The 22,357-nt window shown below is 57.8% G+C and overlaps 3 protein-coding genes across 5 annotated transcripts; all 3 read right to left on the minus strand.

The window, feature by feature from the left end:
* Positions 1 to 457: 457 nt before the first annotated feature.
* PHPT1 (phosphohistidine phosphatase 1) lies at positions 458 to 1,873 on the minus strand. The gene is made up of 3 exons (XM_083375405.1): positions 1,545 to 1,873; positions 1,229 to 1,353; positions 458 to 719 (listed from the first exon to the last, which is right to left on the minus strand). Exons 1-3 carry the CDS (start codon positions 1,840 to 1,842, stop codon positions 627 to 629), a joined length of 516 nt encoding a protein of 171 aa, XP_083231531.1. The 5' UTR covers positions 1,843 to 1,873; the 3' UTR covers positions 458 to 626.
* A 459-nt stretch (positions 1,874 to 2,332) lies between these two features.
* AJM1 (apical junction component 1 homolog) lies at positions 2,333 to 12,979 on the minus strand. 2 transcript variants are annotated; one of them, XM_083375248.1, is made up of 4 exons: positions 10,540 to 12,979; positions 10,155 to 10,284; positions 9,789 to 9,903; positions 2,333 to 7,574 (listed from the first exon to the last, which is right to left on the minus strand). In XM_083375248.1, the coding sequence occupies exon 4, from the start codon at positions 7,508 to 7,510 to the stop codon at positions 4,295 to 4,297; it is 3,216 nt and encodes a 1,071-aa protein (XP_083231374.1). In that variant the 5' UTR covers positions 7,511 to 7,574; positions 9,789 to 9,903; positions 10,155 to 10,284; positions 10,540 to 12,979; the 3' UTR covers positions 2,333 to 4,294. The 2 variants fall into 2 exon arrangements, with proteins under 2 accessions (XP_083231374.1, XP_083231373.1); XM_083375247.1 differs by having other exon boundaries at positions 10,155 to 12,979.
* A 137-nt stretch (positions 12,980 to 13,116) lies between these two features.
* RABL6 (RAB, member RAS oncogene family like 6) lies at positions 13,117 to 21,933 on the minus strand. 2 transcript variants are annotated; one of them, XM_083375249.1, is made up of 15 exons: positions 21,630 to 21,933; positions 20,525 to 20,659; positions 20,214 to 20,261; positions 19,781 to 19,833; positions 19,549 to 19,640; positions 19,092 to 19,232; positions 18,201 to 18,306; positions 17,666 to 17,769; positions 17,143 to 17,462; positions 16,799 to 16,952; positions 16,354 to 16,557; positions 15,514 to 15,751; positions 15,109 to 15,283; positions 14,823 to 14,890; positions 13,117 to 14,539 (listed from the first exon to the last, which is right to left on the minus strand). In XM_083375249.1, exons 1-15 carry the CDS (start codon positions 21,757 to 21,759, stop codon positions 14,300 to 14,302), a joined length of 2,208 nt encoding a protein of 735 aa, XP_083231375.1. In that variant the 5' UTR covers positions 21,760 to 21,933; the 3' UTR covers positions 13,117 to 14,299. The 2 variants fall into 2 exon arrangements, with proteins under 2 accessions (XP_083231375.1, XP_083231376.1); XM_083375250.1 differs by lacking the exon at positions 20,214 to 20,261.
* Between the last annotated feature and the right edge of the window lie 424 nt (positions 21,934 to 22,357).

The raw sequence follows: 22,357 nt of genomic DNA on the forward strand, positions 1-22,357 counted from the left end.
ACAGGAACATACAGAGCAAAAACCCTCCTCATAATGCAGTTTGGATCAGGCCCTGACCAGGGCCATGTTATTTCCCTTTCTTGCAGTTTCCTACAGCTTTCCAGATTAGAAAATGTTACAACTGCTCTGATTTTCAGGAAAAAAAACCCTACTGGCTAGTTATCAAGAAAACAAAGCAACTTAAATTGCAAGCGGTCTTGGGAAGCAATTATGAAGCAGAACTATTGCGGCAGGCAGATGGAGACAATCTTTGTGAATTTGCATTCTAAATAGTGCCGGTGGCCATGCCTATCATTTCAGCTGCTTTGGCTGGGCTCAGCTGGTTCCTCTGCATTTTTCCCAGTCTGCACAGACATAAAACTATCTTCCTCTCTTCACCGCTGTTTTTCTTAGTCAAAAGACACCGCAGGAAGCGAACGGATCCAGGAAGATGTGCGAGGGGACATGACACCTTAAGCAGCGAGCGCAATCATTTATTTCCTTCTTCTAATGTACAGGCACAATAAGTTTGATCACAAGGAAGTCCACCACAGATCCGGAGGAGGACAGGTTTTCAACACGTGGCTTCCCGAATCAGTCCCACTTGCTGCCATTCGGTCGCAAAGGTGAACTCTTCAAGGCAGAGGTCAGTATCCTTCATCAGCCCAGGTGACTTCATAATCGGGGTACCTGGCTTTCAGCATCTCTGTGGCAACGGCATGTTTTGCTCGGCCAAAACCCTGCAAAAAGCATGGCCACCATTACTACTTGCACACGTGACGATGCCTTGTAAGATACCAGAGGCAAGGCAGGCTAGCATCTTTGGCAAATTAAGCCAGCGAAGGTGCAGCAGAGTTGAAATCTCAGCTCTGCTCTACCAGGACACGTCTGAATCCTTTTTACAGCATCCTCCGTAGGAAGGGATTTCCCCCAGGCAGGCCAACAGGGGAATCTTACAGGGCCGCCAGACCTTCCCTACCCAGGCTGTCCCTCGGAAGGGATGCTTCCTCCGAGGAAAGTAATCCTGGATCAGTTGGCTTTACCATCTTCCTCCTATTTGCGTTAAATCCACGGCGAGGGGCAGAGGCAGAAACAGGACGGAGATCGTCTTCGGGACCCAGAAAGCAAACTCGGGAGGGCCCAAAACTCCCCGGAGAGAGACCAGGCAGAAGCTCAGAGACCACCGACTCCTCCGCTTGCAGAAAGGAGAGACCGCATGGCCTCGGGGCTGCGTCCGCGGGGTCCTTACCACGGAGTAGCCGTAGACGTGGATCTTCTTGGCCCCGCTCCGGTGGGAGATCCGGCCGCCCCCCAGGCACAGGCACCCGAGGCCCCGCGGCGCCACCTCCTGGCACGCTCGCTCGAAGAGGTCGGCTGCGGAGGGCAAGCAGGAGAGCTCGGCCAGGGGCCCCCGCGTGGGTGGGGGTGGTGGCGCCCGCGGGCGCCGCGGGGAGGGGCGGCGGGCGGTTGCCAAGGAACGGAGCCCCGCCCCGGAGCTCCTCTCCCAATGGCAGCGACCGGGCCGCCGGCAGCCAGAGGAGGCCCCGCCCGCCGGGCGCACCTACCGTGGTATTCGGCCCAGGCGTGTCCGCGGACGATGTCCTTGCCCGGGCCCCCTGCCGCGGGATTCACGTGGATCAAAACGTACTTGAAGACGCCGTCCGGGTCGATGAGCACGTCTGGGACGCCGGCCAGCCCGCCCTCCGCCATCTCCGCGCCCGCTTGGGAGCTCCTGCGCGCGCACTGCCGAGGCGCGGCGTCCGCGACCGTTCGCCCAATGAGGCGCCAGGACGAGGCGGAGGCAGCGGCCAATCGAAGTCCCGCGGAAGGGAAAGGGCGGGAGAAAGCCGAACCACTGAGCATGCGCGGTCCGCTCCTCTTTGGTACCGCCCGCGGCCGGGCCGCGAGATCTCTTAGGAAACGGAGCGACCGTTCCTCTGAGTATACGCAGATTTCTCCACTACCGTCGGCAGAACGAATTGCCTTCACAGCAGCCTTCCTTTTGCCGCCTTTGCCAGGAGGTGGCGGCTCCGGCTCAGCAATTTATTTGGGGGGGGGGAGCTACCCCCCCGTGTACAGTACCGTGGCTGGACAAGGGTGGCGCTGTTGTCCGAGTGGATGGGAGTTGTAGTTCCTCCCACGAGGACTCCCTCCCCAAATGGAGGAAACTGTCATTGACTCAGGAGGGATCCGAAGGTCATCTAATCCAACCCCGCAGAACTCACTGGAGCTGCCCCAGAAAAGCGAGCGTCGTGCCTCCCGGACCCGCGAGCCCCCCAAGGCTGCTTCGGCTGAGCAATGGGGATTCCCCCCCCCTCCAAAAATGCAAACACAGCACATTCAAGTTATAGTTTATGTTTATTCAAACGGAATACTTTCTCAGATATATATATATATATAACTATGTATCTATACATTTATATGAGCGTGTCTGGGTGTTTATATATTTATTCATAAGTTTATTATTACCCAAACTGCAGTGTGGGAAACCAGCAGACCTGGAACAATGGTAATGTCAGAAAATGCTGGGCGAGAGAAAACCTTTCTAACATTTTGGCCATTACCGCTTTTTCCAGCCTCCTGTTTCTAGAGCGTGTGCTTTTGATTCCCCCCCCACAAGCAGAATCCAAGCAAATGGATCGAGAGCTGATAAAGCTCACCAGGGAATCCTGGAGAAGGGACTTGAAGGGCCACGAGGTGGATGGTGGAAAGGGGGCCTCTGGTCCTCCAGCTAGCCTGCCAGAAGGGAAGCGGGGAGGGCTGCCTGCAGACCAAGAGCTCATTTCCCCCTCGGCAGAGGGGCTTTTCTTTAAAGGAGAGCAGAAGTCTCGTTTCCAGAGTGCCACTGTGGCTTCCTCTGCTAAAACACGGCATGCCTTACAGTTTAGAGCAATGGATGAAGCAAGCACACCTTTCTCACAGTGGGGCAATAACAGAGCAAAGGGATATTCTAGGCCAGCTTCCTCCTCCTCCCTCCCTCCCTCCCTCCCTCCAGCCATTCACATTTGGGGTCTTGAGGATGCTCACACTGCAGTGAAACACACACACCCCTATGCAGCCCTCTTTCTTCTCCTGGTTCCCGAAACCCCCACCTCCCCTCGCTCTCTCGTTTACTCAATACTCCCATGAGATTCAGGAAGACACAGTGGCCCTTGGCAGGTCCCCCAGCTTTCATCGTAGACCTGAACAAGCATGAGAATGGGACAACCCACAGGCTACTCTCTCCAAGAGAGAGGGAGGGAAGCAACCTGGTTAGAACAGGGACCCATGCAGAGATGCTGGAAGCAGTCTCCTTCCCGAGCCACAGCGTACCTTTAATCGAATAGGTTTCTTAGGACATAACTCAGAACACAGCAGCAAGGTTTGTCCAGCGCTTCTCCAGAGGCAGAGCCTCGGAGCTCTCTTCCCCGCTCAAATCTATTCTGTTATAAATTTTCCTTCCCCAGACAAAAACCAATCACACAGCCCTCCCCGCCCAATTCCCCATGCATACCCAACCACTTTGGGAGCGAGAGAGGCTCTCGTGTGCAGCCCTTCACTTTGCCAGGTATGAAAGACTCGCTTCAGGAGCCTCAGCCAAGGTATGGGGAAGAGGCAAGCTCCTGGCATCCCACTCTTTGCCGGCTGCAGTGACCCCCTTCCCACCTTCCTGCAAGGGATGGAGCATCACCTTAGCAACCACTTTTCCTCCCCACAGCTCCTGACCTGGATTTCCCTGCCTGGATGGGAGGAGCAGGAGGCGGCATTACTGGTGGGAAGTGGCTCAACCTCCCCCCTCCACCAACAGTATGCCCAAGCCAACAGCCCCCCCCTGGACACCAGATGGAGGGGGGAGGACAATACTGCAACCCACCCTCTGCCAAGCCCAGCTGCAAAGATGGCAAGATGAAGCTGACAGGGAGAAGGGTCTCCAACTAAAATGCCAGTGGCAAACTCGCCCTACCTCACTTTTATTCTCCAGGATCAATTTTTAAAAATAAAGGAAATCACCCCATGAAGTAAGAACATTCTTGTCTGGAGGAATTAAGAAATAAAATGGAATGTAAGGCTGAGCATTGTTATCTTAAAGGTTGACCAACAAAGCATGGAATTCCTAAAATATCCGCTTTTCTGAAGTGACCAGCTTTGGACTCGTCTTTCAATGAGAAAGCCCATGTCCAGTTAAGGGCGAAGGGCCACCAGCGCAGGGCCGCTCTCTCCCAGGGGCCCCGTCCCTTGCTGGGCCAAGTCTTGACCGCTCCTCGCTTCGAAAGAACCGGAACAGACTAGCCGCCACCTTGAGCACTGACGTCGGAGGAGGGGGGGAGAGGCCGGCTCACATGAGGTCATCCAGGAGGTTGGGACTGGCCACCCAGTCGAGGGTGCGTGGCTCAGAGGCGGCCAGGATCATGCACATGAACTGCCTGCCGGTCCTCTTGTCAATGGGGTAGATGGTGGTGGGTGTGAATCGCTGGTTGCTCTCCACAAACGCACACAGCTGCTCGTAAACCTTCGGGAACTCGTGGCGCAGGAAGACGCCACGGATGCGCAGTTCGCGCTGGATGTTGATGAAGCAAACCTCTCGCGCTTTGCGTCCTTCCTCGCCGTCCTTGTCTAGGTCGGCTGTGCCGGGAGGCGGCGTCAAGATCAGCGTCTCCATATCTCGCTCTTTCTTGAGGATCTTCTTCTCGGGGCTGGAGGACGCCAAGGCCATCTTGGCATACTTGCGGACGGTTGGCACCTGTGCCTTGGGGGGGGGACGCTCGGGCACCTCCTGCCCCACCGCCACGGTCACATTCAGCAGGAAACATTCCTGGGGGTCGTACTGCTGGCCCGCCTCCTGCAGCTCCTGGGCGTACTCCCCGAGGTTGTCTGAATAGCCCTCCAGCTCCCGGAGCGACAGGTAAGTGGGGGACATCAGCAAGCTCTCCAGACCAAACTGCAGGAAGTTCTCGGCGGAGCCTGCGCTGGGGAAGCCCAAAAAGAGCACCCCCCGGCCCCGAGACAGGAAGCCCACCTTGGCGATGCGGGAGAAGGCCTTGTGCACCTCACCATTCTCCCGGCAGAACTGCAGCACGTGGCGGCAGGTGCTGCCAATCCGCCCGTAGATGCAGCTCTCCTTGTGGGTGTCCCAGTCCTCCCGCCGGCAGTGGCGGGAACAATAGTAGGTGTAGCAGCTGTGGCAGGACTTGAAGTAGAGGCAGGCGTTGAACATGGTCTCCGTGCGGCGGCACTTGGCGTTGGAGCACATCATCAGATCGTCCTCATCGGCGCTGAGATCTGGGGAACAATCCTCTGGGCCTGTCTCTGAGGGCCTGGTGGGGCCCAGGGGCTCGGCGGAGCGGCGGCCCTGGTCCTTCCGCAGCTCGGCATGGAAGGAGCTGCGGCCAGGCTGCTCTTTGGTGGGATGGGGCTCCAGGGGTCTCCAGGGCTCCGGCTTCTTGGCAGGCAGCCCCAGCCCATCACTGATCAACTGCCGCAGCTGATCGGCCAGGTTGCTGACCTGGCCAGGTGGGCAAACAGAAGGGGGCTTGTAGTCGATGACCAGGTCGGTGATGAGCTCGTCCAACTGCTCCAGGCTGCGCTGGCGGGCAGCACTCTCTCCGGCACGGGGTTCTGGGCCGTAGGGCTGCTGTGGGACGCAGCCCCTGTCCCGGGCATCCCCTGAATCCAGGACATCCCAGCTGGCTGAGCGCCTCTCACGCCTGCCAAGCCCGTGGTTGGCTCGGATGTCGTTGTCTGTGATGGTGATCTCTGGCGTGACGAACCAGCCATGGCGCCCCCGGTCGGCATGCATCTTCTCAATGAGGGAATTCTCCGAGAGGGAAAGGGCAGCGTAACGCTTGGGAGAGCTGGACAGGTTCACCACCACTGGCTGACGCCGGTCATCAGGAGAGAAAGCACGATGCGGGTCCCGCGACAGCAGGTTCTCGTAGCTACGGCCACGCAGCAGCTGGTCTTCCCGGCGCACGTGAGGGGTCAAAATATTGTCCCAGGATTTGGAGTAGTGCCTGGTGTCCATGCCAAGCCGGGGAGGGCCGACGCTATAGCTGGCATGCCACGACGACAGCATGGCTTGGGAGGCAGGCTGATGAGCTGGAAAGTGGGCCATCTGCCAGGTTGGGTAGGGCACCGTCCCCCTTTCGGAGCAGTACCAGTCGTTAAACTGCACTGGGGGAGCCACACGGGAATGGGGGTAAGTGCGAGACAGGGCTTCCCGCTCGTGGTATTTCCCATAGTCTTCTGTGTAGAAGATGCGTGGGTTGGCCCTCAAGGCGGGGTAAGGCCTGGGGTCTTCGGGGTAAACCGCTTTCGCGGGAAGGGTCCTGGGAGTGTAAAGGTGGGGGTCGTCCCCATAGTAAGCCTGAGCAGGGGCCTCCTGGATGGGAAAAGGAGTCCTGTTTTCCTCCACAAAAAAGGTTCTCGCCGGAAGAGGGTAGAAGCCCCCCGGAGGAGGCTCTTCTGCATAAAAGGTTTGGGGTGGGAAGACCTGGCCCCCATAAGAGGGAGGGTAGGACTTGTAGCTGCCCGGCTCCTCTGCGTAGAAGAACTTCGGGGGCACGTAGGGCATGTAAGGAAGGCAGCCGCTTTCGGGCACAGCAGGACCTCCGTCACAAAATTCGGGGGGGTAAGGGGCCAGCCCTGGGTGTTCCCCACTGTAAGTATCACTGGGCGTGGGAGTGCGAGACATGGGCACTTGCCTGCTACTGGGCACAGTCAAGCTACGGGACGTGCCTGGAGGTCGAGGCCAGGGCAGGAGAACCTCCCCATGGCCATGTGACCCCTTGGCACCGCGAGCTGCATGCAGTACGGCAGCCTCATCCGGCTTGATGTCCACCCGACGCTTGACATGCACACTGGGCGGTGGGGGCCTGGGGGCCAGGGCAGCCTCTTCGGGGCAGTTTGCTCCTGTGACACAGAGGGGCGAAATGCGGCTGCCGCCAGCCCGCTGAGGCTGCAGCTTGATGGGGTGCACCTCGCTCATCAAGGCTTTCATGGAGGCGTAGCTGCTCTCCCGGCGAGGGGACGCTTCTGTCCGCTGAGGCTCTCGGGACACTCGATGGACTTCCCGTCCTCTCCTAGCTGGGGCTGGTGGGGAGCCTGAAGACATGGGGACGTCCACAGGGGCGAAGGTGGATTTCACGCGAGGCGCGCTCTTGGATCGGGGCCGCCTCTTGGGCTCAGCTCGGGAAGCCAGTTCCTTTGGCACCTCCTTCCCCTGGGAAATGTAGTTTTCCGGCACAGCAGCCCGGAGAGACACCCTCTTGCCAACGGGAGCCGAGGAGGGCTCCGGTGTGGGGGGCCGCCGGGGATGCCGCTCCATAACGGGAGCCACAAGCGGTGGGTCGTCGAGAGATTCCAGGAAATCGAAACTGCGACAGTGTCGCTTGTTGAAGCGTTGGGCGGGCTGGTTCTCCAGGGATGAAGACATGGAGGAGTCACATCGCCAGGTGGGCTGGCAGAAGGCAGAGCGGGTGGAGCCCAGGGAGGCCACGGGGACGTCCTGATACACGGCAGACACCAGGACGTCAGGTGGGTCTGTTCGGGTCATCTTAGAATCAGCGTCCTGCTCCTCTCCAGCCCTCCTCAGATCATCTCAGTGAAGGCACCCAGGTCTGGAAAAAGGGAGCAAAAGGGCCCTAAGCAGGCAGACCGAGCACAGCCCCCATCGGGGATCAGAGGCAGGCCAAGGGCCGCCCTCACGACAGGAGTCCCACCACGGCTGCTTTCAGGGTAGATGACTGGCTGGAGATCGTAGCCAGTTATGGCTGATTCACAAGATACAGCTCTACAAGCCAAAGCTTGGTGTGAGGGGTGAAGGAGATCCCCCTCCCCTCGGCTCATGTTGTCATCGGGCCAAACGCTTCCTGATCCACTGGCAACCTTAACCTGCCCGGGCCACTCTCTGGCCAGAAGCTGGACTGGGAAAGCATAAAAACTGGCTGGCATTTTTGCTAATATTCACTAGGGAGCGGACACAGAAATGCAAGCTGGTCTCACTCCTAGACCGCATGGTTACCATGGTTTCTCCCTTCTCTCTCTCTCTCTCTCACACACACACACACACACACACACAGACACGCACAAAACCCTCTTTTGGGAAGCAATGCACGCTGGGAAATTCCAGTGAAGGCCGGGCCAGGAGGAAGAGAAGCTGTGTCCGGTTCAGATAAGAGACCAAGATCAGCCTCTGGCATCCCTGCGATCAAACTGAAAAAGGGGGGGGGGGCATCTATTTTACTCCCCTCCTCACTGCTGAGCTCTGAAAAGAGGAGTTGGTCCCTGGATCAAAGAACTCGCACTTTCCCCATGGAGCGGGGGTGGGGGGTGGGGAGGGAGATCTCCTTTCACTCCTGCCAAATAGGGAGAGCCGCATGACTCAGAAACCCCCCCACTGGACACCCCCTCCCACAGTAAGGCTCTCATCACCTGCAGCCTTGCTGAACCGCTCCCTTCCTTTCATATCCCTTTCACAGGGCCTGCATTTTCTGCAAAACCCTTTATTTATTTATTTATTTATTTATTTATTTATTTATTTATTTATTTATTTATTTATTTATTTATTTATTTATTTGCATTTATATACCGCCCTTTCCCTGAGGACTCAGGGCGGTTTACAGGGAGTTAAAAATCAACCATACAAAAGTTAAAAAACCAATTTAAAAAAGATTAAACCAACCCTGTACAATTAAAAACCCCAATTAAAATAAATTTCTCCTCAGCCTGGGCCCGAGAGCTCAAAGAGCCAGGTGTTCAGGCCCCGGCGGAATGATCGGAGGTCGGGGGCAGTCCTCAGCTCCACCGGCAGCTGGTTCCAGAGGGCAGGCGCCCCCACTGAGAAGGCCCTATCCCTGGGTGTCACCCGCCGGCAATCTCTTACCGGCGGGACCCTGAGCAGACCCTCCCTGTGGGAGCGCACTGGGCGAAGGGCATTTGTTGCCGGCAGCAGGTGTTCCCTCAAATACCCCGGACCCAGGCCATGTAGGGCTTTATAGGTGATAACCAGCACCTTGAATTTCACCCGGAGGGCAACCGGAAGCCAATGCAGCTCGTGGAGTAGAGGTGTTACATGGGAGTATCGGGAGACCCCCATTACAACTCACGCGGCCGCATTCTGCACCAGTTGAAGCCTCTGAGTGGTCTTCAAGGGCAGCCCCTTCTTCCAATCCATTTTGGCAAAAGCCAAGGCAATACGCCAGAAAGGGGATTTCAACTCTCGATCTCCGAGTCGCCCATTGAGGAGGAGGAGGGTGGGCACCCTCCCAAGCCCCTCCAGGCCAGACCATCCCTGGGAACTCCGGAACCGAAGCATGACACGGATGCCGCCATCAGCTGGCACTCCAAGCACCAGGGCAGTGCCTGTTGCCAGGCAACCCTCCTTGCCTTCCGCCCTTTGCCCGGGTGCCTTTCCTGCCAGGTCTGGTGCCGTGGCGCTCATCCCCTGGAAGTCGGGTCTCCTGGCGCAGGAGCCACGAGGCCAAGACCGCCGACAGGTCCGGCTCCCTCTCACTCTGCTGACCCTTCCCCCACAGCCATCCTCCCTGCACAGCTGCCTCCCCCAGCCCTGCCGGGTGGGCCTGCACTGCCATTTCCCTCTCGCTGGGGGTCGGAGGAATGGAGTTCCCCAGCCGGGAACCTGTCAGCCCAGCCAGCCTCAGCAGAACCCGTTTACTTCGCCTTCCTCCTCCTCTAGTGCCCCTGCACCCAACAGACCATGTGCAAAGGGCTGGGTTGGGAGGGAGACCAGGTGGGGTTCAGCTCACCCACCTGGGGTTCCCTCTTCGGAACATGTGAATTTTACCATCTCCCCCCCCCCCCCCGTTACATACTCTGCCTTGCAGCTTGGTGAGGAAACACACTCTGCACACGTCTAGAAGCATGTTTCTCTCTCTCTCCTCCACAGCTCAGCAGCCGGGCCCTTCTGGCCTTTCTCCGCAGGAGATTCTGCTGGAACAAAGCTCTCGCTCTGCATCAAAAAGCCTCCCGAAGAAGACGCCGCCAGCAGCGAAAGGGTTAAGAGCAGCAGCATCAGATGCCTTCACCAGACTACACCCCCCCCCCCGCTGCCTTCCACCGGGATGGCTCTGCGGGTGACGGAGAGGCAACTCAAGGGGCCTGGCCATCTGGAGGGCATCCCACAAACGCCCCCCCCCATCTCCTCCACCTCCCCGTCCAGGCCAACACTGTCTACCCACCTGAGCAAGGCAGAGGGGCCGCTGGCCTAGGAAGGGATGCCCGTCTTCATACCCAGAGGGCTGCTGGGTCCAGATGATGCCAGCACTTGGGAAGGGATCTCGGGGGCTCCCTCTTCAGAAGACGTCATGGCTGGCGGATGGGTAGTGGTTCAGCAGGGGGAGGGAGCAAGAAGCCACCCCCAGAGGAAAGAGGCACAGCATCCTCCAGCAAGGAACCTCCTCCGCTGCTCTTTGGCGGGGCAGGGGGAGTCCCCTCCCAGCTGCAGCTGGAGATGCACCGAAATCCCCACTTTCGGGAAGCAGGACTTTGCCCCCAGGCCAGCATGCCGTCCCCTGCCCCCACCTCCCCACTGCACCCCTCTGCCGCAAGCTCCGGCCTCCTCACCTCGCCTGGACACCCGCAGCAGAGGCTCCGGCACCTGCTTGGCGGCCGGCACAGACCCCTCCTGGGCGCAACAGCGCCCCCAGCGGGCACTGGCAGCCCTTAAAGGGGACGTGTCCAGTGCAGAGCAGGAGGCAGGAATCCACCACGAGCAGCTGGCCACCGTCTCACCAGGGCAGACCTGCAGCTTTCCAGAGGGCCACCTGCGAGGCACGGTGCTTGCCCTTCTCCCAACCTCCTTCACTGCATTTGCTTTGGGAGAGGGAGGATCTCTCCTTCCCAGCCAGTGCAAGGAGGGCGCCTTCCATCCGAGTCTCCCGTGGCAAAACCCACGCTGGGGAGAACTGGAAGGCTTGCCCCCCTATTCCTGACCTGGGAACCCAGGCTCTCCAAAGGAGGTCTCCTCGCTCGGCAGGTTCCTCTTGGGACCCCCTGCCGTGGGCAAAGCCGCCCCAGTTCTGCTCCCCTCATCTGAGGAAAGGGGTCCGAGAGGGCTGCCCAGCCTGACCTCCATTAATAATGCCCGCAAGCCCAGCTTCGGAGCAGGAGAGGGCCGTACCCTCTTCCTTGGCCAGACTTCTCCTTTGCCTGGAACAGCAACCCTCCCTGCTTGTTCCAGCCCCACCCACAATCGGAGGTGGCCCCCACACCCAGTAGAGGGAAGGCTGGTTGGACAGCTTGGCCAGAAGCCAGCCATGTCTTGCCCAGGGTGACGTTGTCAGGAAGAGGCAACAACGAGGGAGCGGGAAGGGACAGGGCGGGCAGAGAGTGCCCTTCTCACCTGCAACCAGGTGGGCTAAAGCTCCAGGGCCAGGAAAGGCTGGCCAGCCAGGCTCAGGAAAGGGAAGCCTGAAGTCTACTCGGCCTCCTCTCTTCCCAACAGCATTCACTTTCTGGGATCAACCACGTAACAGGACACAACAGGATAGCTTGCCCACTTGCGCCAACTGGCATTCATGCTATACTGCTCCTGAATGTGGAGGCTCCATGAGCTCTCATGGCTATAGAAGGGGCTCCCCAACGTGGGTCATGCTGCGAGAGGCAGAGGCTCTGTAGCACTAGGCATCCTGCCCTCCAGTGGGCTCTCTGTGGGGTCAGCACCCCACTGCCTCTAAACTCGCCACATATCAGGAGGACCAGTTGGCACACACCAAATCTGTCAGAAAGCAAATCCATCATAAATATCCCTCTTCTTTGTGGGTCTTCAGTCCCCTAGAGCTGCCCAATCCAGACAGGCAGACCCTGCCTCTCACGGCCCCTTTAGGAACAGGGGCATCCCCAGTCGTCCACGCCCCCCTCCCCCTGCCTGTTCGGGAAAACCATTCTGTCTTCAGCAAAGAGAGGGATGGAAATGGCTTGATCTGCTTGGACGAAATAACCCAGCAGTTTAAAAACAGCCACAGGTGAGGGTTGCCGCGTTCCTCTGGCAGACGGCGTCTTTGACATCCCGCTGACTCCTGGGTTTCCGCGTCGGGGCTGGGACTTGCAGGGCCCCAATGAATCTTCACCCTCACAAGCTGGGAGTAAATTCCAGGCTGGTCTTTCTCGCCTACCCACAGATACCTGCTCCGGGTGGCCGCACAATCCTACTGTCCCACCATGTTGCTGTTTGACCTGCCAGCCATTGAAAAGCATAAGGACGAGGCCGTCCAGCCAACTGGCTGCCCCCTTTTCAGTCTGGGGGCTCGACCAGGATGGCTTGGGGGGGGCAGGAGAGGGGGCAGAGAAAAGCTCTGACTGCCAGCTGGCCACTTTGGCCTCTTGCTTCTAATCAAGCTGGGATCCCTCTGGGAAGGATTCGCCTGGGTGGGATGAGGTGGCAAGGATGGCAGGAATTAGGAGGAGGAACAACCAGAGAATCACCTGCCATTTTATCCGGGACTGCACAGCACAAAGCCCATCGTCCACGGCCCTGGTGAAAAGGGGATTAAAGTCTTCTGCACAAGGAACAAGGCCCAGATCTGCAGGCTGTGGAAGAGGCTGGAAGCCCGGAGCACTGAGTGGTGATGCGACTCTGGCACTTCCTCCCATCTGGACTGGGAGCCTGGAGGTCGTCCCTGCCGTGCAGCAGCCGTGGACCACAGAAACACCCAGGACACACACCGGGAAGCACTGCCTCCTTGCCAACCCCACAGGACCCTTAGAAGCCCCCACCTCCGGCTCAGCTGCTTCGGAGGCCGCCTGGTCACCTGGCAAGACGGGCGGCAAGCAGTTTCCCCAAAGGATTCACACCCAGGCCACAAAGGGGCATAGCTTCTCTGCGGGTGACGAGGTGGGCAGAATCCCCCAAACCGCTTCCCTCCCCCGTCCTCCTGAGCAGCAGAGCATCCTCTTCTGCCTGGCAGGTTACCACAGCAACGCCAGCGGTGGTGGGTGGCAGCATGGGATGGCGAGGGAAGCCTGGAGCTCAACAACTTAACCGACAACAGAAAGACGCATGGGGTCACTCACCCTTCCTGCACAAAATACAAAGGCTAGCTCTGCTGGACAACTGGAGAAAGGCCAGGAACAAGGCCTGGGAGGGGGGGGACCATCTGCAAAACAGGGCCACTTTTTAAAATTACACAAAAAAACACAAACTGTGATTAAAAGAACTGTAATAAAAGCTCGTGAAGAAGCCAGGTTTCCCCAAGGGGGAGGTGCCTGGGGGGGACCCTGAGGAAAGAGCAAGGGAGGAGCAGGCCGCGCCAAGCCCTTTCCCAACCGGTGTCACAAAGTGGGCGCACAGGGACAGAGCGCTACCCAGAAGCAGCCTGGATCCAGCTGAGGGGCACCCAAAGAAAGGAAAGCAGAGACAGTTGTACAACCAAGAGCTTTATCGGCTGGAATGAGGAGTGCATCACTGGGACTGCTTCTCCCAAAAGCAAAGAGAAAAAGAGAACAGCACAAGGCTCCCTTGCCGGCTGCATTTCAGACTAGGCCGGAGGGGAGGGAAGGAGGAAGGGGGGGGCTGGGAGGCTTGGGGGTGGGGTCAAGGGTCAAGAGTAGGTTTGTCATGCACACCCTCCCCCCGCTTTCCCTTCAGATGACTGGAGGCACACAGCAAGGCCAGGAAGGCGAGGGAAGGCGCAAGGGTGGGGGGGACGGAGGGGAGGGGGGGGACACAGAACCAGCTGCTACCCAGAGCTGGCTGGATTTCAGGGCAAACACATGCAGCAGTGACCGGGAGGCAGGGAGGCGGAAAGGGGGAAAGCCCACTCGGGGAGGGACGGAGAGCACCCCTCACCCGCGGAGGCTGGCCTCCTTTCTTCCAGGGGACACAAACTGGGACAGCCGAGAAAAGGGCAGGAAGGAGGGGGGCGTTTATGTCTCTCCCCAAATTCCCCGAACGAAGCCACAGGTGATTCAGACACCCCAGCAACATGGAGGGCCTCTGCCCCCCTCCACACACACACACACACACACACACACCTGCCTGGGACCCTGCAACTTTCCGAGCTCTCAGCAGAGCCATTGGTCCAGAGCCGTTTCTCCCATAAAAAAATAGCAGGGATCCACCGTTCGATGGGCAGCAGCAGCTACGTCGCCCGGGACACGATGCGGCCTCCGTGGGCAGCCCCGCTTTGGGCCGCCTTTCGGGAGCCGGAGCCCAGGGCTCCCTGGCTGGAGGGACAGAGGGGCTGGGGGCTTCTGAGCCACTGGCAGGCCCCTCCTCAGCCCCTGCCTCCTCCGGCCCCAGCCAGGCTTGCAACGGGCGGCAGAGAAAGGCAGGGGCGGTGGCGGGAACACCTGCCCTGTGCACCTGGCCGCGGGGGGGGGGGGGCTACAGCTCCTCGTAGTCTCCACCCCCCCGCTGCTTGCCGGCCCCAGCCCCGCCCCCGAGGAAGGCCTCCAGCTCATCGATCCTGCTGGGCTTGGCTCTGGTCCGCTGGTGGTGCTGCTGCTTGGGCGCCTTCTTCTCCTTTTCTCCTCTGTCTTCCTCCTCCTCCTCCTCCTCCTCCTCCTTCTCCCGGCTCCTCCTGGGCTTGCTCTTTCTCCTCCCTGAAGTTTTCTCCGTCTCTTCCTGGAAAAGGAGTCGGGGAGAAAGGGTGAAACGGGGATACACACCCCGCTAAGCGGCACCTGAACAGGCTCAATCCAGGCCGGGCCCGGCTCTCCCCACACGGCTTGCAAGCGGAGGAGCCGAGGCCCCCACGAAGGAGCGAGGACTGCGCTGGGTTAAAAAAGGCTTTTTCTGGGGCTGCTCTGGGCAGTGCCTGCGAATGTCTTTTGCCAGCGTGGAGGACTGTGGCTAGTTTCCCTCGCGATTTAGCTCAAAAACATTTCTTGCCCTTTTACAAACACACCTGCTCTTTGCCCGTTCTCTTCTTTTTTTTCTTTTTCTCCTTCAAAGACTGCTTTTCTTTATCTGCAGCTGGGAGGAGAAGGGCCAGGAAAAAGGAGGCTTAGCTTCCAATTAGACAAGAGTACAGCCTGCGGCAGCGTGACAGGCCTCCGACCGATACCGCGTTTAGTGGGGGAAAGGAGCCTTTATGGTGATGCTCGGCTGGAGAGAAGCACGGTGGCCGCTGCCCTCAGGGCGCTCCGTGGCACACGGCCTGCTCCGCGGTCTGACTGGCCAAGGCCCCTCACCTTCCTCGCTGCTCTCTCGGCCAAGCGGCTTATCCAGGCCCAACCCAAAGAGATCGGCCTGGTCCTTCGCTCTGAAGGAGCGGATGACGGGTTTGGGCAGCTGGGGAGGTCCGGGAGGGGGGTTAGGGTCCTCCTCGGAGAGGTCTGACAGGTCCTCTCGCACTGGAAATTCCTCCTGGAGGCGAGGGGGAAAAAGCCCCTTAGTGCCCGCTACAGAGCCCTCCTTGCCACCCCCACCTCCCCTTGCCAAAACGACCCCCAGGGAAGCCATCCCTTCTGATCCGCCTGCGTGTGTGTTTCCTTGGGGCGACAAAAGCACCAGCTGGCCCACAGGAAACGTGAGAGGCCCAGAGGAGCGAACTGAGGGCCTCCCCCCCCCACAGTCAGGGGAGGGGAGGGGCTTACCGGGCGCTTCCTTTGGCTCTCTGACTCCTCGCTTTCAAAGTCAGGATCGTCCATCACAAAGGAGAGCATCTGCGTGGCGAAGGGCCCCTCCGAGTCGCTCCCGGAGTCCTGCTGCTTGGAGGCAGAGGGCGCTGGGGGCGGATGGGCCTCCGGGCCGCGTTGGCTGGCGAGAGGTTTCAGCTCCACGGTTCTGGGAGGTGCCGAGGGCCCTAGGAGTTTCAAGGACTTTTTGGAAGCTCTGGGGGGGAGAAAGGAAAGGGAGGCCTCAAGCCAATTAGGCAGCCAGAGTCTGTGCTTGATGTGGTTCTGCAGAAACACAATGGGGTTCAGCGGCTCAATCAACAATGCCCGCATTGGAAACGGAGCGCCAGTTCTTCCGTATCACAAATGTCTACCACACGTTTATGCTTGGTGCAGAATCTTCAGTATTTTGGGTTGAAATCTAGAGGATTTCACGTGACGGGCAAAAAAACTGATGGGCAAAATCCCACAAACCCTGAATCTGCAAAGTTAACAATCCCTAACTCTTCCTTCCTTCCAATAACTGTCAAGAGAAAAGGTTTTTCTCATACACGCATTTTCCAAAATATACGTGTTAACTGAATTTCCCTTTTTGCTTTTAAAGTTTGCCGCCTTATGTTACAGCTTAAAGGATACATTTTAAACTGAACTGCCAGGGTTGTTGACTTACTAAAGCTAGAACTGAGAACTTCTGATCCTCTCCCCCGTAGCATTGCCCAGCTCCCTCTCCCTCCCTGAGCATCGTGCTACGGGCCAAATCAGCCAAGGCTGCTGGTACTTGTAGTCAGCAACATCCCACAACTCCCAGCTCCCCTTTACCGATTTTCTTCTTGTTCGGACCCAGCACCTTCAGACCCCATGATGGAGAACTTGGAGGATTCTTCTTCCTCGCTTGACAGGTTCACGTTTTTGCTAGGGACCAACTCTGCCGCTAACGGGGGCTTGCTGCATAGACGCTCATCAAGGTCCAGGTCATCCTGGAAGCCAGCAACCAAGGGGTTCCCACCAGGAGCATCTCTGTCACTGTAAGAAGAAAATCACGGGCGATGACACACCCTGCAGGCAGGAGTAGAAAAAAGCAGGGGCAAAATCCAGAAGCTTCCTCCTGAATTCCCTCTGGCCGACGGGGGACTTTCCCAGCACTGCCAACCAAGAATCCTGGAAAATAAATGGGGGGAGGGGGCAAGCCCTTGTGGCCAATGCCGAGGGCAGAGCAGGTGTTGGGTCCACCCACAGCACAGAGCTGCAGAGCGGGCTCTCCTACCTGTCACTGTCGGTGGGGGCCTTTGCTGCCTGTTTCCCCCTCTTGTCTCTCTGCAGAATGGGGTCTTCCAGGAAGCTGTGATCCAGGCTGTCCTCGGGGACAAAGTCTTCTACGTTCTGGACTTTTGAGGGAGCAACTGCGGGGAGGGCGGGATCTGGAAAACAAGAGAAGCACCTCAGGGGAACCAGTGAAGCCGTGCTAAAGTCTGCCAGCAGACAGAGGTCCGGGATCGACAGCGGGTCTGGAAAAGCTGGTACTGTGTCCCTCTTGCCAGCTCTTCTCCCATCCCCATTAGATGGCATTAGGAGCCAAATTCCTGTATGTTTTCAGCACTGCACCCTCACCTGGAGAGGGAGGACCAGTCTCGGGAGCTGGGGAGGTCCCAAAGAGCCGAGCGATGATACCACGTTTCTGCGGTGCAGCTGGTGCAGGAATGGCTGTGGGAGGCTGGGTTTCAGGTAGCAGCCCTGGTGCTGGAGGCTCAGCGGGGTCCGTGGCAATGCCGGGGTTGGCCAAGCTCTGCTGGGGGGTGCTGGGGCTGGAGCCCCCCGAAGCATTGCCAGGTGGAACCACAGGAGACTGGGAACCTGAGGAAAGGATCTGTCCATTGGTGGCCAAAGGAGAGGCACGTCCCCGTCCACGAGCTTCCATCACTTCGAGGAACCTATCGGGAGAGAAAACGTGACCTCAGGAGACAGTGGCAGAGGACAGACTTAAATTACAATTCCCAGGATTTTTTTTGTAGAGGGAAGGCGAGAGGCTCCCAGAAAAGCCCGCAGACAGAGCCCGAAGTAAGGAGGGCAGGCAGAGGAGAGAGCAGTCACTCCCAAAGAGGGCCCCCACCGCCAGCGGCTTTATCAGACATACAGCTCATAGTTCTGGTCTTCGGTCTCCTGCTGCACAGAGAGCTCCTCCAGGGTGGCGTCAATATCCAGCTGATTGGTCTCCAGCTGCCGCAGCAGAGTCTCCCGCTGCAAGAGAAAGAAGGGGAGATCACCTGCTTCAGAGCATGCAAGGGGCTGCTCGGGTGTCACCACCTCTGGGTTGCTACCCTCTCCTCCTTGCCCCAAGAGGGAGGTCATGAGTTGGATAGCCACTTGTGGCCGGTGAGGTGGCAGCTCAGGTGCAAAACAGGTACGTGTGTGGGGTTCAGTCAGCATCCCAACCCAAAAGAGCACCTAGTGATGGACCACATCCAGACAGAGGTTACAATTCTCCTCTGGTTTGTGTGGCTCCTCACAGGCAACCAGGCACTTGGTGTCCAGCTACAGGGTGCCAGCAGCAGCAGGAGCAGCTCTACTCCTGGGGAACCCACTCCTCTTCTCCTTCAGAAGACGGAACTTGGATGGGCCCCTGCTGCCCCCTCCCGGTCGCTACGAAGCAGGAGCTGGAGGAGTCCTACCTGCAGCTGCAAGAAGGGGATGTTGAAGAACTTGTGCAGGTATTTGAGGCCAAAACTGTTCTTCATGGAAGACTCGGCATAACGAAAGTAGGAGGAGCCGGGGGGCCTGTTCAATGTCAAAAGGTGGCGGGGTGGGGGTGGGGAGACAGACTGTGAGCCAGAGGCTCCGGAGGGGCCCAAGCAGGCTGATCGCTTGGGACCGACCCTCCAACTACAGCTGACTCGGTCTGCTGAGGGGTTATGCTGTCCATAGACCTTCCAAGACGTGCATTAATGCCAGATTCTCTTCAAAGAAAGGGGCAGGCAACTGAAGAGGCCTGCTGCCCCTGAGCTTGGGAGGTGGGGGGGGGGGCAATGGCTTCCAGCAGTTCAACTGAAAAGAACTGATGGAGCATACATTCATTCTTCAGTGGGGCACATCCGGTTTTTATGCCCACAACCTCACTCTCACCAGCCACCATAGTGGTGGATCCTAGCTTAGATGAAGGAGATCAACCCATCAGTGCAAAGCAGGTCCACAATGAGTCTGCAGGCATTTCATCATATGCACACAGCACTTCTGCCCACTCACATCCTCTGTCAAGTTGCTGCAGATGAACATTGGCAAAGTCGATGCCAGCTACAGAGAAAAGGTCTGGGCAGAATTCACTGACTGCCTGGGCAGTAATTTGGCACACGTGTCAAGAGGGTGCTGGTGAGATGTTGGACAATGGCGACTCACTACTGGAGCAGAATGTACATTCAGACCTTTGCTATCTTTATGTAACAAGTCCAGCCAGAAGGCAGGTTTAAGTGGAGCAATGAACTAGACCACAAGAGGGCTATGGCCTCAGGAAGGCTTCCCTGCCAGGAAGGTAGCCTGAAGCTCCTTAACAAGATTGACGTTTTTACCTGTTCAGGTTATCAATGAATTCCCGCACATCATCAGGCAGGATCACCCGGTGTTCGCCCATGTCCCGGTAATTCCCAAGCACACACACGGGTACGTGGGTTGGGACTTTTGGAAGTTCTCTCAGGATGTAGTTGAAGGTCCTGGATGGAAAGGAGAGCTCCTTGAACGATGCTTGTCCAGGTCAATTCTGCCACTACAGGAGGCACAGCAGCCTAGCACAATATACAGGGCTCTTGAGTTAATAGAGCAGCTGAGGGAGACCCCCTGCCCCCCACAGAGCCACCTACTTCATCAGTTCTACTTGACACTCGCAGCTCTTCAGAAGCAGATAAAGGCATTTATCACCTACAAGCTTCGTGTAAAGTCTCACAGCAAGAAGCTTTTGCATTTCTCAGAGTGGGAGCCCTTTCTCTTGTAGAGTTACAGCAAGGGAATAGTGAAGGCAACAGTCCCTACCACTGCTTGGTGATATCAAACATCATCACGACACCGTTGCAGTTCTTATATACATCCAGGAATTCCGCATCCAAGGCCATCTCGGATTCTGCCTGGGGTGGAAAGAACAAGATCTTGAAAAAACCCGGCTGCTTCCCTGGATGGCTCACAGCCTACAGGAAGTAAGAGGCTGCACGATGTGCAAATGAGGGACGTGGTGGTTTACAAGACAGCAGGTCAGAGTGTGCCTCACCTCCTGAGGATCGTTGTCTAGCTTCAGCCCATCTCCCCGTTTTTTGCACTTGCCTACGGTGTTTGAAAGGAGAAGAACACTGTTGTGAAAGCTGTCAGTCTGCCAGCTGAGCAGAAAAGAGAGCCCCAAATAGGGAGCTTTTCCCACACCCCACCTCAAATCTCATCCACAATATTTCTGTCTTTGCAAGCTCAAGGGAGACATCCCATCGCTTTGTAGAAAGAGGAGACAGAAACTGGACAAGCTTAACACGCATTTCCAGTGGGGACATTCAAGGGAGCAAGGGAAAGCCAGAGGAAAAGAGATGCTTGCTCACCGTTAGGAACCCAGTGGGGCGGGCAGAGAAGATGCCCGTTTGCCAATTCCATCAGGCATAATCCAAACACTATATAATGACTGTAACATCAGATCAGAGTGAAAGAAGAGACCTTACCTTTATCTACCACATCCCAGACTTCAACCTTCACAATATCATCAGTAGCTGGAAATAAAGGCAGAAAGGCACATAATTAGAAAAGATTGCTCGAATGCAGTTAACTCGAACACTGTTAGAAATACCCTTGACCCACGTGGCACAGAGCAGATGGCTGGGTGGTGTGTTTAAAGAAATGAGGACACGCCTATCCTGGCAACGTGCCTTCAGCAACGAGGGGACTACGGCAACACGTGGCTCCAGGGTGGAGTTATACACCAGACAGCAAAGAGTAAAGTGCTTCTCCATCCCCAACGGCTGGCAAAACTCACTCTTATAATTCCAATGGATGCTGGTGACTTGGATCTCCTGGGTTGGGATATATTCCTCAACAAATTTCTTTCCTTGCAGCCGATGCCACAAAGTGGTCTTTCCCGTGTTTCTGTCACCTCGGATGACAATTTTCACTAGATAAAGAAAAATTGAGGAATGAAGGGAGTCAAGAGCACTACAGAGGCAGAAGAGTATTTCGTGTGCCTAAAGACAGGCGTCTGCTTTCTAAGATAAATAAATGGTTGAGGCAGGAATGGCTATTGGCAGCTACAGAATCCATGCCAATAATCACCAGCCGTTTCAGAGCCATAATTTAGAAACCAAATTGACAAATGTACTTTTAAAAAGCAAAATTGACATCAAAAGAGAATGACTGTGAAAAGCAGGCTACTGAGAAAATTGCAGGCATCTTGTTGGCTCTGGGACAGTCTAGAAAACTAATGTATTATTGCAGGCATTTTGTGCCTAGGCTAAGGAGACATTAGGAGAATGGCCAACGCCCCCAACGTTGTCCTACTCAAGCAGGAAAACTAAATCCAAACCATCTCCACAAAGACACTGCAATGAATGGGGCCTGTTTCTAAGTAACTGAGGATGGCGGTGTTTGCGCGATCATCCACAAAGCAGCGCAGGAGGATAACGAGGATCTGGGAGCGGCCTTGATCAAAGGAAAGAAGTCAGAGGCACAAAAAATAGGCCAACAGGAAGACCCCATTTGAAGGACTCCAGACAAAGCAAATCAGCAGCCGAGACTGACAAAGCAGACGCCCGCTTGGCAAGAACGACGCGGGTGCCACGCGGGGAGGGAGGGGGCACCCACGGTAGACGGGGGTGACTTTCTGACGACCTCAAGGGAGCAGCCGCGCCACGAAGGGTCTCCGCCTCTTCAGAAGGAGCCCAGCTGGCAGCCCCGGACCGCCTCTCGGCTCGGGCCCCGTGGCTGCTTAGCCGCCCCCTCCCCTCGACAGGGCCGCTGGGCCCGCGGGAGGAGGGGGGCTCGCCCGGGCCGCCTTCAGCGCGGAGCCCTCCGAGCCAGCCCAGCCGCTCCCCTCCGGGACACGCCGGGGCTCTTCCCCTCCCGCCGCCGCCGCCGCCGCCGCTCACTGTTATACTGGACGCCTTTCGCGAAACGCCGCTGGAGCGCCTGATTCATGGACTGCAGCCCCGCCGGGATGGGCCTGTCCCGCCCCGGGGCCTGCTCGGAGCCCACCAGCTTCTTCAAGGCGGACAGCATCGCTCCGCGGTCGCTGCGCCCGGGCTGCGAGGCCGCCTACTTCTGCGCCCGCGGCTGCTGAGCCGCCGGCCTCCGCGCGATCCCCGAAGCCACCGTCCCCGTCGGGGCAGCCGGAGTCGCTTGCAGGGCGGGCGCCTCCGCTGCCGCCGCGGCCGCCGCCATCTTCCCTTCCCCTCTCCGAGCAATCAGGAAGGAGGCGCCGACGCAGGGCGCGCGCGCGAGGCTGGGCTACGGCAGCCCGCGAGGGACTTTGCGGGAGGGGCGCCGCTCCAAAGCAGGGCGGAAGCGGATGAATTCCGGAACTACGGGAACCCAGGAGGACAGAAAGCGATGCTTGAACCTGTCGGGGCAACCGCGCCGTGGCGGGAGGACGAAGCCGCTCCGCTTTTAAGCCACGTCATTAGGGATGGAGGCGGGGCGGGAATATTTCTGTGGCGGGGGGAGGAGGACGGAGGATAGCAGCGCCTTAGCGGAGTACGGCAACCCGTTCGGGACAGAAAGGGCCGGAAACGCGGGATAGCGCGCGCTACCGTCTGTCGTGTAGCTTAGCAACCAGGCAAGCCAGGCAGTTCTTAGGACAGTGGCCCGCGAGGGCCAA

Source organism: Vipera ursinii, assembly GCF_947247035.1.
Source record: "Vipera ursinii genome assembly, chromosome: 16".
In the NCBI taxonomy this organism is placed as follows: Eukaryota; Metazoa; Chordata; class Lepidosauria; order Squamata; family Viperidae; genus Vipera; species Vipera ursinii.

What these genes read in the sequence shown, in the direction of transcription:
- AJM1 (XM_083375248.1), bottom strand. Translation starts at nt 7,510, where the DNA reads ATGACCCGAACAGACCCACCTGACGTCCTGGTGTCTGCCGTGTATCAG.
- RABL6 (XM_083375249.1), bottom strand. Translation starts at nt 21,759, where the DNA reads ATGCTGTCCGCCTTGAAGAAGCTGGTGGGCTCCGAGCAGGCCCCGGGG. An exon ending in GAAAGGCGTCCAGTATAACA is followed by an intron (nt 20,660 to 21,629) that starts GTGAGCGGCGGC and finishes TTCTTTATCTAG; the next exon opens with TGAAAATTGTCATCCGAGGT. An exon ending in CCGAGAGAGCAGCGAGGAAG is followed by an intron (nt 14,891 to 15,108) that starts GTGAGGGGCCTT and finishes TTCTCCTCCCAG; the next exon opens with CTGCAGATAAAGAAAAGCAG.
- PHPT1 (XM_083375405.1), bottom strand. Translation starts at nt 1,842, where the DNA reads ATGCTCAGTGGTTCGGCTTTCTCCCGCCCTTTCCCTTCCGCGGGACTT. An exon ending in CGCCTGGGCCGAATACCACG is followed by an intron (nt 1,354 to 1,544) that starts GTAGGTGCGCCC and finishes TGCCCTCCGCAG; the next exon opens with CCGACCTCTTCGAGCGAGCG. An exon ending in ACGTCTACGGCTACTCCGTG is followed by an intron (nt 720 to 1,228) that starts GTAAGGACCCCG and finishes TGCTTTTTGCAG; the next exon opens with GGTTTTGGCCGAGCAAAACA.